Below are 15314 nucleotides of genomic sequence, written 5' to 3'. Positions count from 1 at the left end.
CCCCCATGAAGAGACGTTTTTAAAGCTGTAAGCAGATACTACCTAATGACAGAAACTGACAACAAACCGTACTGAGGTCCTTGTGGGGAGATATAAAAGACCTTGTCACCTCAACAAGCTAACGTGCTTATAAGCAAAAAATAACATGTTCTTTGTAGATATTTCAAATGTGTTAACACCAGTACTGATAAAGAATGCCATAAGCTTTTTACGCTGGTTGTGTTCTTGCTCATGCTGAACCCACAGGTTTGAGGGAACTGAACACACTTGTAGCTACCCTATGGATAAGTCTCTCCCAGGCAAAATGATGTCTTTTTTTAGCTCTTCTGTTATAAAGTTCAATTCACTCCCAAGGTTTTGCTCACCAAAGAATCACAAGGACATGCCTTGCAGCTATTACAGTTTTGCTTCTAATTCAAGGCACTGAGGAGTAGGACTACTAAACCTAGGCAAGCTTTTCAGTATTAGATTGAACTATTATGGCTTAATATTCCCATTTCCCAAACCCAAACAAAACTCAGTCAATCATAAAACTGTCAGAGAACAACTTTCATACAAATTGGTCATCATAAAAAGACACATCTTATCTTTCAAGAGATATTTCTTCAGAATATGATAATCATCTTACTCAGCAATGACCATCAATCTATTTTGAATAGACGTCTTCAACCGTGTACTTTTCTCTGCTGCAGTGCTTTGGCAGAAGTGGGCAATCATGTAAAACTAAACTAAATAGTGATAACGAGACAAACACAATATCTCCTCTCCCATCTCTAACATCCACAAAACAAAATGAGGCCACCAGACCACACATGAACAAGGAACCCAACACGTGCTAAACTTTCAGATCATTTTAATGTTTTGCCATCACAGACATCACAGCTCTACTCACATAACTGTTGTTGAAATGAGGCAACATTTGTGGGCCCTGATAGGCCCACTGAAGCACCTAACATACAGTCTTACAGGGAAATGTAACACACAAAAAATCCTACCTTTTCTCTTCATGAAGCAACATACTGTCAACACAATCTCTTGTACAGACACATTCGTCCCAGATTGCAAACAGAATCAAAACAAATGGCAAGGTTCGATACAAACGGCTGAAAAAGCATAAACAAGTACGAGACAAGTATAATCACTGTCAGAAGAGTGAAGCATTGCCCTATTCAATGACATTGTGGCATCCTTTTGGCTTTCAGTCTCTGCCTTAACCAAAAATAACATTTACTTAACAAAACTGACAGAAGTCCAAAACAGGGAGAAAAAGATAGATAATATACAAGAAATGTGAATATAATGGAATAAAACTATTTCATGGGATAGCGATGAGATCATAATTTCTTTGACAAATTCTAATATCTTCTACCAGTAACCTAAGAAAAAACCATCAGCTGTTACTGACAAGCAAAACAATCTTACAAGCTTATATCAGAGCTTCTACAAGTTGATCGAAAGTAATGGTCCCATGAAGAGCAGCACAGTGGTGAACAAGCCTGGCCCTGGAGAAGGACAGGAAGCATGTTTTTGGTACAGCTCAGCACTAATCAGCACAGCACTGATCTCTGGAGGAAACACCCAGGGCCTTGTCAATCGAGTTAAAACAAGGAATATCGATCTTACAATGTGTTGCTGGGACCAAAAACTGTACACCATCACATTCCTCAGGACTGAAGGGTAGGGGGAGGGAAAGGGGGGAGACTACAGTAGTGTGTGTGTTCTGGAAAGTGGGTATCAAGTGTAAGGCGGGGGGGGGGGGGCGTTAGGGTCTTCAGTTCTCTGCCGGTCTCTCCAGCAGGGTCTTGACGTGTGCATGTAGGGGCGTGCACACGGCGTGGTAGGCCTTGGGGGTGAGGTGGAGGTAGTCGTACATATCCTGGTGGGAGATGCTTCCGTCTGACAGGACAAAGCCGGGGTCCACGTTGAGAAAGGAGGCATGGGGGAGTGAGGACACACCCTCCTGGACTAGCTGGTTAACCAGGCTGTTCTTCTCTCGCAGAGGGTTGGACAACCGACCCCTGGGTAGCAATCCCTGTGGGTGACGATGAAAGATTAGACTAACAAACAGGATGTGACCGACGAATACCGAGATCAAATTTTATGAATAGCAACCGCAATCTGAAAACTATCCGAGCTCACGAAATCCACAGAGCAAAAGGACAAGACAGACAGCAGGGTCACAAACCTACCAGAACGAGAGTGTGGGCATTGGGCAGCTTGTTCTTGATGAGCTGAACAATAGCCATGATGCCTCCACAGACCTGCTCTGCAGTGTGGCCATGGTTGTTGGTGCCCACCCAAAGAACCACAACCTATGAATAAACAGCAAAGAACACAACATAGTAGTAAAGCTGGCAATTTCATTACTAAAATAAAAATGGTCCTTGATTACAAAGCATGTGGACTAATGATTACAATGTTTTTTTGGTCTAGGGACATGCCAAGTTGCGGTTGTCACCCCTATGCATACCTTTGGACTGATGTGGTCCAACTCTCCATTGCCCAGCCTCCATAAGACATGCTGTGTGGCATCACCGCCTACACCAAAGTTGAGAGTGTGGAGGGGGGAAAACAGCTTTCTCCACACCTAACAAAAACAAGGACACATGGTATAGTTTCAAATCATTTGAACCCGATTGACGGACATCGTGAATAGTAATTAATATTAGACTACATGTAGCCTATTAAAACATCAAAATTACAACCTCACAGATTGCACAAATGTAAAGAGTCTGGCTTTTTCCACTAGTACAAATAGAGCCCCACATGTTTTAACCATATTGGAGTGGGAGCCCTTTGGTTTGAAATGTAGATAAGTGACCTGGGAACGAGGTTTAGACTGAAAATTGGAATACAGTCAATGAACATATTATACTGTATATTACCTCAAATTGGTGCAAGAGCTGTACAAGAGAGTCCCCAACAAAAAGGACGTCAGGTTCCTTGCCCTTGCTGTCCGAAACAAAGCGATTGTGCTATGAACATGAAGGACGTGTGTTAATACTTCTAAAAACTGACAATTGCAACAATCAGCAGATTAAAATCAATATCTACAGTACCGTATGCATGCGAGTTTACAAACAATTACCAGTGGTTGTTAAAGCATGCTCTCTACTTCCAGGTAAAAATTGTGAAAATGGACGATTACTTGATTCAAATAACAAATTACACTTGTCATATTGTCTATTGCAAGGAATTCAGACACAAAAAAATAAATGTCATATCCTATATGAAATTATAGGTAGCCTAATTGAGGAGGTGTCCTGAGCTGTGATAAGGGACTACTTTAAATAATATGGTCAAGACGTATCTTAAGACCAGATAAACAACACACCAACGACATCCATCGTCCATCTCCTTGCACGTCCACACAAGAGGTGGGTGTGGCGGCGGGGTTACATTCTCCTGCGCTCATCTTTGGTTACTGAAAAGAAAAACAAAGATAGCCGTGTTTGCCCGGCTGTGTGCACATTGTGGTTTACGTAGTAGTTAATGGACTACGTAAATCATCCATGGGTTTTATACATGAGAAGCACTGGTACATGCAAGGAAACTGGGCAGTTAGCCTAACGTTGTGGATTGTGGCATCGAGAGCTAGCTAACTAGCGATCAAGCTAACCACCCCTTGCCATGTGAGGATGCCAGTAGAACTGCACTGCTTTAGCGAGTAGCCTGACAATGCAAAATGCAAACGTAAGACGTGCACTAGCCCTTGGATGCATGGGTGAAACAACCATAATTAATAAACGGTTTCATTTGTTTCAAAACAAGTAAATGAACACACTACCTTGTCGAGCTTGGTTTATTTTTCTGTAGTTCCTGAAAGTAGAAAATCATGTCAGGGCCGAATGTACCATTAACGAAAGTGGGGGAGTTGGCCAGTTCGATAAAAAATGTTAGCTTATATCTACTGACGAAGGTTTCCCTTTAAACCATTTTCAGTTTGTATATACAAGTCAGTGATCAATTCAAATGATGTTTATGTGCAATACAATAGGACCGACAAGTTATCTGATAGCAACATAAATATTAAAGAGGTCTGTATTGGAGTCGTCCATTCATAGACTGCCGAGCTGAAAGGGCGGTACTAAAACACGCTGCTCACGAGTCTGCTGTCTGCTGGTGCCCCACCATTAACACTGTGTCGCAGGCTTGCATGGGAATCTTCTTTAATTACTTAAGTTCTCCATGAAAGCAAACTGGCCTTATGATTAAGTTATGAATCCACAACCAAATTTAAGATATGAAAATAAAATAAACTGGGGAGCTGAGTGTGTGACATTACTGAACTAGGATTTAAAGATGTTGAGTGAATTTTGTCAAACTAAACCCCCTTTTAACGTTTGCATTTAAATAATCCAGTCAAATGAATGTAGTGGTCTTATAGTACGCCAAAACAACGCACGCTTATCCCCCTTCTGGCTCTAGTTGATCAACCAAAGTTGATAGGAAGAGAGCGAACTGAATGTTGCCCCGCAACCGACAATTCAAACGAAAATCAATGTTTCATTGTATTGCACGACTCCAAAACTTCGTTTATTGTACCGTTTCATTTTTTGCTTGTCATCCATAGCTAGCAACGTCAATTAGGTATATCCGTATAATGTAAGGTGAATTCAGAAACCACATGTAACGAAATAGGTTGAATGTTTTGATATTTTCATCAACGAGCTACTACTGGACTACGCACCACTGTACTGAACTGTGCTGTACTTGCTGCGTGGCTAATATTGGCTAGTCTACAGTACTTACTGTAGCAAATTGTTTTGCACCTGCGCCAATTGAGTTAATTAGGCTAGCTGGGTGACTAATGATCGAGACCACAGCAACTAGTCAAATGACCGTGAGTAAGAAGTTAGGCTACAGTTCAGTGAACTATTGTACAAGTATCATTTAAATCATTGTAATTTGATTGATTTAGCAGACGGTTTATCCAAAGCGACATACACTAGGCTAGCGCCTATTGAAGAACAGTAGTGTTTCTAGCATAATGCTAAGCTACCACCATATCGGACATTGAGATCGATCCAACCGCAAACGCTAGCTGCTTATTTTAAGTGTGAAAAACTACTGGTTTTACCATGCTTTCCATCGCCTCTGAAAATCTATTTTCTGCAAGTATAGTAAGGAAGCAAGCTACAGTATCCTGATGTCTGTGCTATATGTATACTCGCTTATAAATGTAATTCCCAAGAATAACTTTCCAAATTATTCAAGCGAATTTTTGTTAATGCTGTGCTATTTCTTCCATCTCTCTTATGCCAGTTGTCATCCACCTAATGATGAGCCACTCACATGGGAAAGTCTTAGCTGACAAGCAGAATATACTTCATATCTTCAGAAAACACCAGAAGACTTCAGGAAAAAGCTGCAGCCTAATTATGAGATGCACCTCAAAATACACATGTTGCACACGCCACGATAAAAACACAGAAGCCAAACATAGTCAAAAGCACAAAGTCAAACGACTGAAAACACGCAAGGAAAGGAACCATGTACGAGAATGCGAGGGAGAAGGGTCAAAGATAATATTGCAACACCACCGTCTTCACCAAAACCATAGAGAGAGGGACCACTGTCATGGCTGCTGTCAAAGCATCACTTGCCCTCCTTCGCGCAAAGACGCACCGTTTGCCCGAGTCTTCCCCTCGGCACAAGAGCCTAGCATCATCACAGACAGCCGTCTCACTGGGCATCACGGCCTGTTCAACCATGAGGTGAAGTCCATAGACATCGAGCGCCTGCTGGGTGAGCAGAGGAAGCTGGAAACTGGGGGGCGTTGGGGAGGGAAGAAGAACCACAATGCACCTCTACCTCTCGCTCTGAACTCTCCCATTTTCCCCTCCTCTCCTGGGCCAGTTTGCAACACAGAGGAAGTTGGTGTTTGCGAAACCGACAAAGCTTCAGATAACAGGAAGGCCGAAAGAGCCACAACGAGTGCAAAAGTCAGGAGCAACTGCAAATCTACATTGGATATCACAGCTTGCTCAGGTGGGGATGCACATGGAATTGTACAAAACAATAATGCATGTATTCAGGTTACTGTAGAAGAGGAGGGGAATTTAGGCAGCCGTTCTAACAGCTATGGATCCGGCATCACTCCAGGTCAGAGACAACAGGGCCCTGTGACATCATCAGACTGCGACATTGCTCTACTCTCATCAACAGACAGCCCCTTCCACATACCGGCAGTTGAAAGCAAAGGGCAGAAAGAAAACTCAAGGCTCAAGGACGCACAAGTGAACGCCCTCAGTCAGAAGGAGACCCCTCAAAACATTGGATATCTACAGCCTTGCACACAGTCAGACAACCCCAGCCCCCAACCAGCCCAGGCCTCCTTAGACACCCGGGTCAGTGCGAGCTCAGACCCCCAGCAGACAGATCAAGCGCGCAGGCCCAACCCTGTGAGCGCGGTGGCGGCTCGTCTCTGCAGGTCTCTGGAGCTGCCCCTGCTCAGTCGGAGACACCTGCTGGTGGAGAGCAGGGAGGTGCTTCTGCAGGCCCTCAGGGACAGGCATGGCCCCCAGCTCCAGGAGAACCTCCTCAAGGTGCAGCGGCGTCTCAGCTTCGGTACCAGACCCGTCCGGGCGCCCCAGGGCCTGAGCAGCAGACCCCCTGCTGTTGACCGGGTCAGTGGGACCCTACCAGCAGGTGAGGCACTGGCCCAGTTAACAAATGTGTGTATGATCGATCTACTGGATATTAAAGGCTGGGTAGGTACATTTTGCGAGCCTAGCAATTTTTCAAACCAAAATAAAATATCCCTACCAAGTCAGGTGGGAAGGTAGGGATATCAGCGAGTCAGGTGGCTGAGCGGTTAGGGAATCGGCCTAGTAATCTGAAGGATTCAGATAAAGTCCAAAAGACCTTGTGTCCTTGGGCAAGGCACTTCACCCTACTTGCCTCGGGGGAATGTCCCTGTACTTACTGTAAGTCACTCTGGATAAGAGCGTCTGCTAAATGACGAAATGTAAAAGTACCCTTCAAAGCCACTCCCAAAACACATTAACTCGCTGCCTGACTACTGCTACTAGTAGTTTAACTACAAATTACCGTAGTACCACTGCTGCTACTACTGCTTAAAACAAAAATATGTATTCTATGTGTTCTGCTAACCCTACAGGTCCGTCTGGTTCCGCAGAGACAGGCATGGAGCAGTCCTCCAATCTGGAGCAACCGAGACCACCAGGCCTCAAGAGGAGGAGGAAACAGCTGTGTCCCCTCAGGGTCTCTCCACCTCAGTCACAGATGGATGGACAGTCACAGCAGGGCCAGGGCATGGTGAGAGCAGGAACATTCAGGGTGCCCGGCCCCCTACAATTTGTCAGGATATAACAGATTTAAATGTGTACATGAAATATGTCTGCACAAATCCCACACATACAACAATGTTGTTTCTTTCCTGCTCTGTGCAAGTATCTCTGACATTGGTGCTGAATTTAGATTGATCATTTGTGGGAACTAACCATTGCTTTCCTATTTGTGTGATTTCAGTCTGTTCCATGGGCCACCAACCATACTGTGGAGCATGTGGGAGATCTTTTTGGGGAGTTATTCAGACCGCCCGCCTCCTCCAGTTTTCAAATGGACATCCTGCCATCTGGTGTGTCGTCGCCCCACCACATGTTTGATCCTCCCTCCGCCCCACAGAGGGGGGGGCAAGCTTGTCCTCCTCGCCCCTGGGATGAACACTTGACATGGGGAGCGAGAGAGACAGCGAGGGAGGATTGCTTTGATAACTGGAGGTATGACCCGTGTTTTAGCTTTCCCAATCAAACAGGAACAGTGATAGAGAGAGGTGGTGGGCGTCAGTGGCATGACAGGAGCAGGCAGTCTATCGTGCAGAACCCTACATGGACACCAGAAGGCGATCTTAAACATCTGCGGCGTCGAGATCCTTTTGAACTTGACAGGAGCCGTTTACGTGCTTCCTCTTATTCCTCATCTGCTCCACCTCAACATTCGTTAGAGAATCGCCAGCTCCACCCTTTCTACCGCTTCAACCGACCCCCACCCAGCCCCACACCCGTGTCCCACTGTCTTGACATGGCCTGTTACCCCCCATCCCATATGCTGGAGAGAGGCCTGTCCCTTTCCAGGGCCTTCCTGCCAGCCTTCCCCAGTCCAGAAAAATGGTCCTTTCCCCCAATGAGACTCTACTGAATCCACATCCACTAGACCTACCCACAGACAAAACTGTGCCCAGTGCCTAAACCATTTTATATTGTGAGGGGAATACACCATCAAAACATATTGTTACTTATTCTTACAAATAACAATACACCTTGGGTTCATGTGATGAAGTATGCAGAGATGATTTGAAGGCCAAAGTATTTTTCATCTTTGTTATATGTAGTAAACAACAGTCGACCTAGACTTTGAAAACACAATTATGACTATCTTTAGTATCAGAATATTGTTTTAATGTCATAGAAACATGTTAAAGAAAAAATGTGTCAGTTTTACGTCATGGCGAGAAGAGGACGTGTACATTTTAAGTAGTAATAGTGGGTCAGGCATTTTTTGTCGCTGAGCTTAAATGCATTTGAATTCAAAGGAAATCTTAAAACATTCAACGCCTGTCTGTTTTTTTTTTTTCTGAACCCACTGGAATTAACTCAGATCACCAGGCACACTTAGCACATGTATATCATCTGTAATAAAAAAGAGTGAAATACATCATCTTTGATCTTTCTGTTCTATCATTGCCAAGGGAGTAAATTACATTGATTACAATCTCATTTGTAAATGGTTAATATTGTGACTATAATGCCGTAGGGTCACATTTTAGGTTGTTGCTGTGCTGATCAAGTCCGAAAGCAGGGCCTCCATCAAGGCAGCAGGTGTTGTCTTTCATCATCCATGGTTTCATTTTCTTCATAATTCTCCATTCTGTGTTTCGTGGCATCCTTATCCTCTCTCCACTTCTCCCCCAGTTCCTCAACCCTGCTACTCCCAGTACCGAGGGCTCTCCTCAGCTGGTTCCAGAACAGCTCCTGGGCCTGCCCCGGGTCACTGCAGTCTGCCTCAGGCCACTGAAGGTAGGTTTTCTTCAGCATGACCTTTCTCATGCGGTGGTAGGCAGACAGCTGTCTTTCAGGGATGGGCTCGAGGAATACCAGGAGGAGGACATCTCTGAGGTCATGGAACAGCCTGTAGCTAGCCAGCTGGATCTCTAGTGAGCACCACTCACTGCGAAGGAAGTCCTTGCTGACCACACAGATAGTCTTGCGACTGCCGTACACTGCAGAGACAATGTTGTCGACGATATAACGACCCAGCTCAAAGTCACGGTGATGCAGACACAGTTTAAAATTGGACCCGTTCCCCTCCAAATTCGGCAGCAGATGTTCCAGCACCCATGACTCATCGGCAGAGTTATAAGAGATGAATGCATCATATTCATACACTTCCTCTTTCTCCCTTAGTCGGCGCCAGCTTTCGCTAAACCAGGACCTGAACACATAATAGCTGTACTTCATTTTCCAATACAGCTTGGTGTAAAGGACAGGGATGAGCATTGTTAGAATGATCACAATGTACGTGCTGATGAAGAGATACTGCCCAAGGTCAATGAAGCAAACCTTGGTGTCAAAGTTGACAAAGTGGATATTTGTCTCTTCTGGGCAGGTGAAATTGTAGAGGTAAACTATCTGAACTTGCATATTGTGTACTGTCCAGTTCTGCAGGTTATTGTTGGGGCAGGTACAGCTGAAAGGGATGTTACGGATGTCCAGGTATCGCAGCTTTGGGAGGGCCTCCAGTACTTCCACGTCTAAGGTCTGCATCACGTTATGGTTGAGCTGCAAAACCTGCAAAGATGTCAAATTCCCAAAAACCTCTTTGGAAAAGTTCTGGATGCCCATGTTCTCGGCTATCAGCTTGCGCAAGTTGCGCAGGTTTTTGAAGACGCCTGGTTGCAGCAGCACCACCCCTGCACAAGAGTTGTCCAACGTGAGGAAATTCAAGCCTGTCAGATCATCAAAAGCATCTGTTGCAAAGTTGTTGATATGATTATTAGTAAGGTAGAGGGCTGTCAGGGAGCTCAGGCCACGAAAGAAAGCATGAGGTAACAGAGTGATGCCATAGGGCATCTGACCATCCAGTTTCAGATCCCGGAGCTTGGTTAAGTTCACAAATGGAGAATGAACACATTCAGAGAGGTATCTAATCTGATTCCTTTGTAGGTCGAGCACTTGAAGTGTGTCTTGAAACGCTCTGAATTGAGTGCTGTCTATCTGATTTAAATTATTGCCATCCAGGTAGAGTTTTTTTAGACTTTTGAGTCCTTCTAGGGCCGACTTCTGAAACTGACTGATTTTGTTCCCCCCAAGATCTAAGGTTGTGAGGTTTGTCAGGGAAAAGAAGGTTCTGTTAAAAATAACAGATATGCGGTTGTTACGAAGATTCAGAGTTTGTAGGCTAAGCAGATCTTCAAAGGTGTCATTAAACAGATCTGTTAAGAGGTTGTTGTCCAAACGAAGTGTTTCAAGTGTTTTCAGCCCCTTTAGAGCCTTACGGCCAAGATAGGCAATTGTGTTTATGTTGAGCTCTAAAGTCTTTATATTTGGGGTTTGGTCAAAAGCAAAGTCATCTACCTTCAGTATGCGATTGTATCGATAGCTTATTTCTGTCATATGTTTTAAAGGGTGCATTCGTTTGCACGACTCTAGGGTAGTGAGATGGTTATGTTCAACACTGAAGCTCTGTATTTGATCCTGTCCTTTAAGAAATGTCAGACAGCCTATATTCCTCAGGCAGTTATGGGAAAAGTCCAAAGTAACGGTAATTGGTGGACAGCTGGACAACGTGTGTTCCCTCAAAGTACTGATCCCATTGTTTCCAAGCATCATCTTTTTGACATGTTTGACCTTACTTTTTAACAGCTTACAGAATTCCTCCAGCTGTAAATTGCTGCTCAAGCCCGTACCAGAAAAGTCTATTTGAGTTGCTCTGACATTACTGACTTTCAACAGGTTAATAATTTTGACATTAGTTGAACGTAAACGCAGATAATTAATATGCCTCAGATCCACATTTTCGAAAGCCGAAGAAGGGAGCAGTTCATTATAGGAAAGATCCAACAGGTTGATGTGTCCAAGGAATGTCTTTGCACAAGATAATGTGTATAGTTGGTTCCTACAGAGATATAGGGTTTTGAGGCTCTTGGGTAAACTTGTGACTGTAGAATGCCTTATAGACGTTAGTTCATTAAAGCACAGGTCAAGTTTCTTTAATTTATGCAGGCGAGTCACAGATTCAGCCACTTCTGAGAAATTAGACAGGTGGTTTTGCCGTAATATTAGTGTGTCCAAATTGGTCACTGAAGAGAATATGTTTTGTTTAAGCCCCTTTAGCTTGTTATTAGACAGGGAGAGGAAAGTGAGATTAGAAAGATTTTGAAACACTTCACTGTGTAGTAGTGACAGACTGTTACTGGATAGGTTAAGGCTTTGAAGATGATCCAGGTTGTGAAAGGCCTGTTTGCCAATGGTACTTAATTGGTGGTTGTAGTTTATCTTGAGGGTTATGAGGTCAGGAAGGTGAGCAAAGGTTTTGTCAGGTATGTCTTTAAATTTGTTGTAGGAGATTGTTAGTGTGGTGGCAGAGGGGAGAATGTCAAATACAACGTCCTCAACGATGTTTCTCGCCTCGCGTCGGGTGCAGCTGTAGTTTTGACGGGATGAGTTTGGGTCCTCAATGCAATTTTTGTAACTATAAGACAGTGTAAACTGCACAAGGGAAAGTCCAACTCCCACTAATGCAATCATCTGGCTTGTAGAACGCTTCATCTTGGTTGAGTGACAAACAGTTAAAAAACTTCCTTCATGTCTTGAACCCAGAGATATTGTGTTTGCGCAGCCTTGGCAATAATAATGAGTTTTGTAGCTTTTTATGTCTCTCCTGAGCTGATGAGCAGTAGACAGTGGCAATGTCTTCTGAGAGAGAAAGTAAAAAGTGTAGGTATTAAATTCTATAATATTTTTAATGACTAGTCAGCACAGCATCTTACAATGATGTCACACCTTTTTGACATATGTTGTCACTGTTTGCTAATTTACCACAAATAAACAGTTGATAGGCATTCCTCTATGAGATTCATGTCTAATTTCCTTAGGAAAGCTGTTTCAATTACGATATTTCATGTTTCCTTTATGTATATGTGTTCATGTCTATCTCTAGTCATGATCCATTTTATGATCAGTTCAAGTGTTAATTGACCTAGAAAAAATGTGTTTTTCCATAAAGATCTAAAGATAAATTATGTTTCTGAAGAAAATTTTTCCTTGGAGCCGTACCTCAAGTTGTCTCCTGTTGTTGGTCCTTTCCGACATAATCTTGAAGCTCGTCTCTTTCCTTGTCCGTGGCAAACAAGGTTTGGCAGCAATAAAAAGAGGAAGATGGGCAACTAACATGCAATAATCACAGGAGAGGGAACTGTTTAATTTACAGTGAATCGCTTGTAAAACTGAAACTAAAATGTATAAGAAAATGAGTTGGATTTGAATGACAGCTATCATTACATTTTCACTAAAGAACATTTATTTAATTACATTTCATGTAAATTTATATTGTCTCAATGTGACATGTTTTAGTTAACAATAAACATGTGATTACTGTAGCCATCAAAATTACTAAGACATTTTCTAATGGGACAGCTGAAGTCTGATTTCTACTGGCAATCTTTTATTTTTCAAGTTGCTTTCATATTACACACATACTTATTTGTTCTTCAAACTTGCATTTTCTCCTCGTCTCACTTAACACATTTGTATATTTTCCATGTATTATATATTCATAGGGTTTTATCGGCCTATGATGAAACAACACTGACTGCATGTGGTCTTGTTTTGCGGATGTGCAACTTCACCCATTTCCCCTTACAGACAGACCAGACCACAAGTGCCATGAGACACAGGGTGTTCCTCAGCCTCCAATGGATGCTTAACGGTCTCTAAATCCCATCTTGTTCCAGGCCTTCGACCAATCATCCTCTAGACTTCTGCTCTCGAGCCATCTGACAGAGTCCGCAGAGAGGCAGGCAGGACATGACGACCCAGTCATCACACACAGAGCCCTGGGGATCAGCACGTGACAGTTCATGACGGTTGCAGCTGATTGGACAATTCATTATTTGACCTTTGACCACAGCTTAAGTGGTCTCCCTCTCATGCATCACAATCTACGAGTAGTGAAACTGTTCCCACGCTCATAAACTCACCAATCACAATGTCGCTGACTATGTTAAGTGGCGGTTTCCCCCCCCCCCCCCCCCCGTCTGATGTGACCCAAACCTTACGGCTGGGACTGCGGAGGGGGATGTGACTTACGGAGATGTGGTGTTTACTGCGGATGCTGGTCCTCAGGGCTATCATGGCTCCAGGGAGGAAGGGCAGGCAGCAGCTGTCACCGTGGTCCTGAGACACCTTACAGGCCAGGATGCAGGGAATAAATGTCCCGCAGATGCCTGCGCAGGAGAGAGCGACGTGTCAGCGTATCACAGGGAGTCCGGTGGCTGAGCGGTTAGGGAATCGGACTAGTAATCAGAAGGTTGCCGGTTTGATTTTGGCCGCCAAATGACGTTGTGTCTTTGGGCAAGGCACTTCACCCTACTTGCCTCGGGGAATGTCCCTGTACTTACTCTCTGGATAAGAGTGTCTGCTAAATGACTAAATGTAATCATTGATTGCTCTAGGTTATTATGCTGGCCTGTTTATCTGGTATGATAGCATGGTGCTGGAACAACTCGGGAAGGGTCGGTAATGTTGTTGAAATGTACTTTTTGTCGAATTTGCGGAAATAAACTTCACATCCTGACAGCCACCCATATATCTTAAGGTTGACAGTAAAATGACTACACACACACAAACACACATATACACACTTACAGATACCGCAGTCCTCACAGCAGTCACACACATTGGAAGTCCATTCGGCAGTGTTGGAGGAGATGGTGTAGCTTGTGACAGTGACCTGTGGCTGGGAGCTGATCACGTCTGTCTGATACGACATGACTGGGGAAGAGGGGGGGAGAAGGGTTATGGTGAAGAGAAGAAAGGTGGAAGAGGGGAAGAAGTAGTGATGAGAAATTAGGGAGAAAACTGAACATTTTGGGAATGCGGTGAGAGAGAGACGAAGGAAAGGGATAGGGATAACAACAGGGAAATCGAGTGGATGAGAGGAAATGAGACAACCTGATTTTATAATACTTAAATTGTATACGACTGTTGATATATTTCCGTAATCCAAGTTATTGTAATTTAAGTCGTCTGAAACTTCTTACCTGTTTGGGTTGATCCCCGCCTCCAATAAGGTGTCCGATTATTCTGGCTGCCCTTGAGGAAATCGCCAAATGGGAGTGCACACCTCTGTTATACCTGCAGTGACGTCATCATTTTAACGGGACATGGTTGGTCACTGGGAACTCTCTTTTGTGGTGTTAAGGCGTTGCGAAAGGACCAAGGGTCTGCCTGCAGGAATACCTTGTAAAGTCAAAAGGGAGTTGTTTGGTTTTGGGGTGTTAGAGATGTGGTGAAGTGTTCATAACTCCTGTTGTGACGTGTGTCGTTATCAAGGAAGGGAGAGGCATAGGGTGGAAATGCACGTTTTGCCTTTCATGAAACACCACATGCCCCTTTATGGTCAGGTGTCGTATATACGTACTCAAGGGGTCTTTGGGACAATATTATGTTTGTAAAATCCAACTGCGAAATGGACATACAAATATGACTGCATTCTGTGGGTGCTGTAGCTGTGTTAATGTGTTTATTAATGATGTCGGAGCAATATCTGTATTTGAACGTTTACTCATCAACAACAATTCTTAATTGAGGTCACTCTAGTGATGTCCTTGAATGACCAACAAGTCAGCAAATTGTTGCTTTTAGTTCAGTCACAGATTTCACAGCTACCAACTTCCCACCAGGTGTAAATGTTTATATCAATTCATTTTATTGATCCAGGTGAAAATGTGTACAGGAGTAAGGCAGCCAACAACTACCAATGAAGTGTTCCGTTTAACACAATGACTAGCTCTGCAAACATCGACAGAAACCATGATGTCCAATCTCTGTTTGGAATGTGAACCTCTCACTAGTGTAGTACTTAGTGTAGCTCATGTTGACCCTCAATATTAGCTTTTCCATGTATGTTTGCCCTCATATCCCCTCCCTTTTCAGGTTTCAGGTAAATCTAAATAAAAAACATGATACGCTGACTCCTTCAAGGCAGAGCTTAGCTCATTTCACAAATGGGATAGTCTGAATGACCAATGGTTGCTAATTATTTTTTGAGTCTCTTTTTCTGTGCTCAAG

General features: G+C 43.7%; 4 protein-coding genes across 11 annotated transcripts; 1 reads left to right on the top strand and 3 right to left on the bottom strand.

Annotated features, from left to right (window-relative positions):
- Positions 1-836: 836 nt before the first annotated feature.
- pafah1b3 (platelet-activating factor acetylhydrolase, isoform Ib, gamma subunit) lies at positions 837-4076 on the bottom strand. Of its 2 annotated transcripts, none has more exons than XM_084670964.1 (6): positions 3788-4076; positions 3335-3460; positions 2886-2975; positions 2471-2587; positions 2190-2312; positions 837-2032 (listed from the first exon to the last, which is right to left on the bottom strand). In XM_084670964.1, the coding sequence occupies exons 2-6, from the start codon at positions 3413-3415 to the stop codon at positions 1772-1774; spliced, it is 672 nt and encodes a 223-aa protein (XP_084527090.1). In that variant the 5' UTR covers positions 3416-3460; positions 3788-4076; the 3' UTR covers positions 837-1771. The 2 variants fall into 2 exon arrangements, with proteins under 2 accessions (XP_084527090.1, XP_084527081.1); XM_084670955.1 differs by having other exon boundaries at positions 3335-3424; positions 3788-4073.
- A 386-nt stretch (positions 4077-4462) lies between these two features.
- On the top strand, positions 4463-8664 carry prr19 (proline rich 19). 7 transcript variants are annotated; one of them, XM_084667799.1, is made up of 5 exons: positions 4463-4843; positions 5266-5748; positions 5860-6651; positions 7124-7281; positions 7495-8664. In XM_084667799.1, the coding sequence occupies exons 2-5, from the start codon at positions 5280-5282 to the stop codon at positions 8161-8163; spliced, it is 2088 nt and encodes a 695-aa protein (XP_084523925.1). In that variant the 5' UTR covers positions 4463-4843; positions 5266-5279; the 3' UTR covers positions 8164-8664. The 7 variants fall into 7 exon arrangements, with proteins under 7 accessions (XP_084523925.1, XP_084523943.1, XP_084523934.1 ...); XM_084667817.1 differs by having other exon boundaries at positions 5266-5991; positions 6169-6651; XM_084667808.1 differs by having other exon boundaries at positions 5266-5991; positions 6106-6651.
- Positions 8648-12057, bottom strand: tlr21 (toll-like receptor 21). The gene has a single exon (XM_084667753.1). The coding sequence runs from the start codon at positions 11790-11792 to the stop codon at positions 8832-8834; it is 2961 nt and encodes a 986-aa protein (XP_084523879.1). The 5' UTR covers positions 11793-12057; the 3' UTR covers positions 8648-8831.
- A 515-nt stretch (positions 12058-12572) lies between these two features.
- Positions 12573-14013, bottom strand: cnfn (cornifelin). The gene is made up of 3 exons (XM_084670944.1): positions 13890-14013; positions 13332-13468; positions 12573-13078 (listed from the first exon to the last, which is right to left on the bottom strand). The coding sequence occupies exons 1-3, from the start codon at positions 14011-14013 to the stop codon at positions 12989-12991; spliced, it is 351 nt and encodes a 116-aa protein (XP_084527070.1). The 3' UTR covers positions 12573-12988.
- Between the last annotated feature and the right edge of the window lie 1301 nt (positions 14014-15314).

The sequence above is a fragment of the Hypomesus nipponensis genome, chromosome 2 (assembly GCF_054491055.1).
Source record: "Hypomesus nipponensis isolate SF chromosome 2, ASM5449105v1, whole genome shotgun sequence".
Lineage (NCBI taxonomy): Eukaryota > Metazoa > Chordata > Actinopteri > Osmeriformes > Osmeridae > Hypomesus > Hypomesus nipponensis.
Note: the sequence above shows the minus strand (reverse complement) of the source record. Positions and strands in the feature narration are given on the sequence as shown.

Bases quoted from the DNA above. Each gene is read 5' to 3' on its own strand.
- cnfn (XM_084670944.1), bottom strand. From the start codon at position 14,013: ATGTCGTATCAGACAGACGTGATCAGCTCCCAGCCACAGGTCACTGTC. The intron at 13,469-13,889 runs GTAAGTGTGTAT...TCTCCTGCGCAG, and splicing joins CTGTGAGGACTGCGGTATCT to GCATCTGCGGGACATTTATT. The intron at 13,079-13,331 runs GTAAGTCACATC...GCTGATCCCCAG, and splicing joins GCAGTAAACACCACATCTCC to GGCTCTGTGTGTGATGACTG.
- pafah1b3 (XM_084670964.1), bottom strand. From the start codon at position 3,415: ATGAGCGCAGGAGAATGTAACCCCGCCGCCACACCCACCTCTTGTGTG. The intron at 2,588-2,885 runs GTAATATACAGT...TGTTTTTGTTAG, and splicing joins AGCTCTTGCACCAATTTGAG to GTGTGGAGAAAGCTGTTTTC. The intron at 2,313-2,470 runs GTATGCATAGGG...GTTTATTCATAG, and splicing joins TGGACCACATCAGTCCAAAG to GTTGTGGTTCTTTGGGTGGG.
- tlr21 (XM_084667753.1), bottom strand. From the start codon at position 11,792: ATGAAGCGTTCTACAAGCCAGATGATTGCATTAGTGGGAGTTGGACTT.
- prr19 (XM_084667767.1), top strand. From the start codon at position 5,280: ATGATGAGCCACTCACATGGGAAAGTCTTAGCTGACAAGCAGAATATA. The intron at 6,652-7,123 runs GTGAGGCACTGG...CTAACCCTACAG, and splicing joins CAGTGGGACCCTACCAGCAG to GTCCGTCTGGTTCCGCAGAG. The intron at 7,282-7,494 runs GTGAGAGCAGGA...GTGTGATTTCAG, and splicing joins CACAGCAGGGCCAGGGCATG to TCTGTTCCATGGGCCACCAA.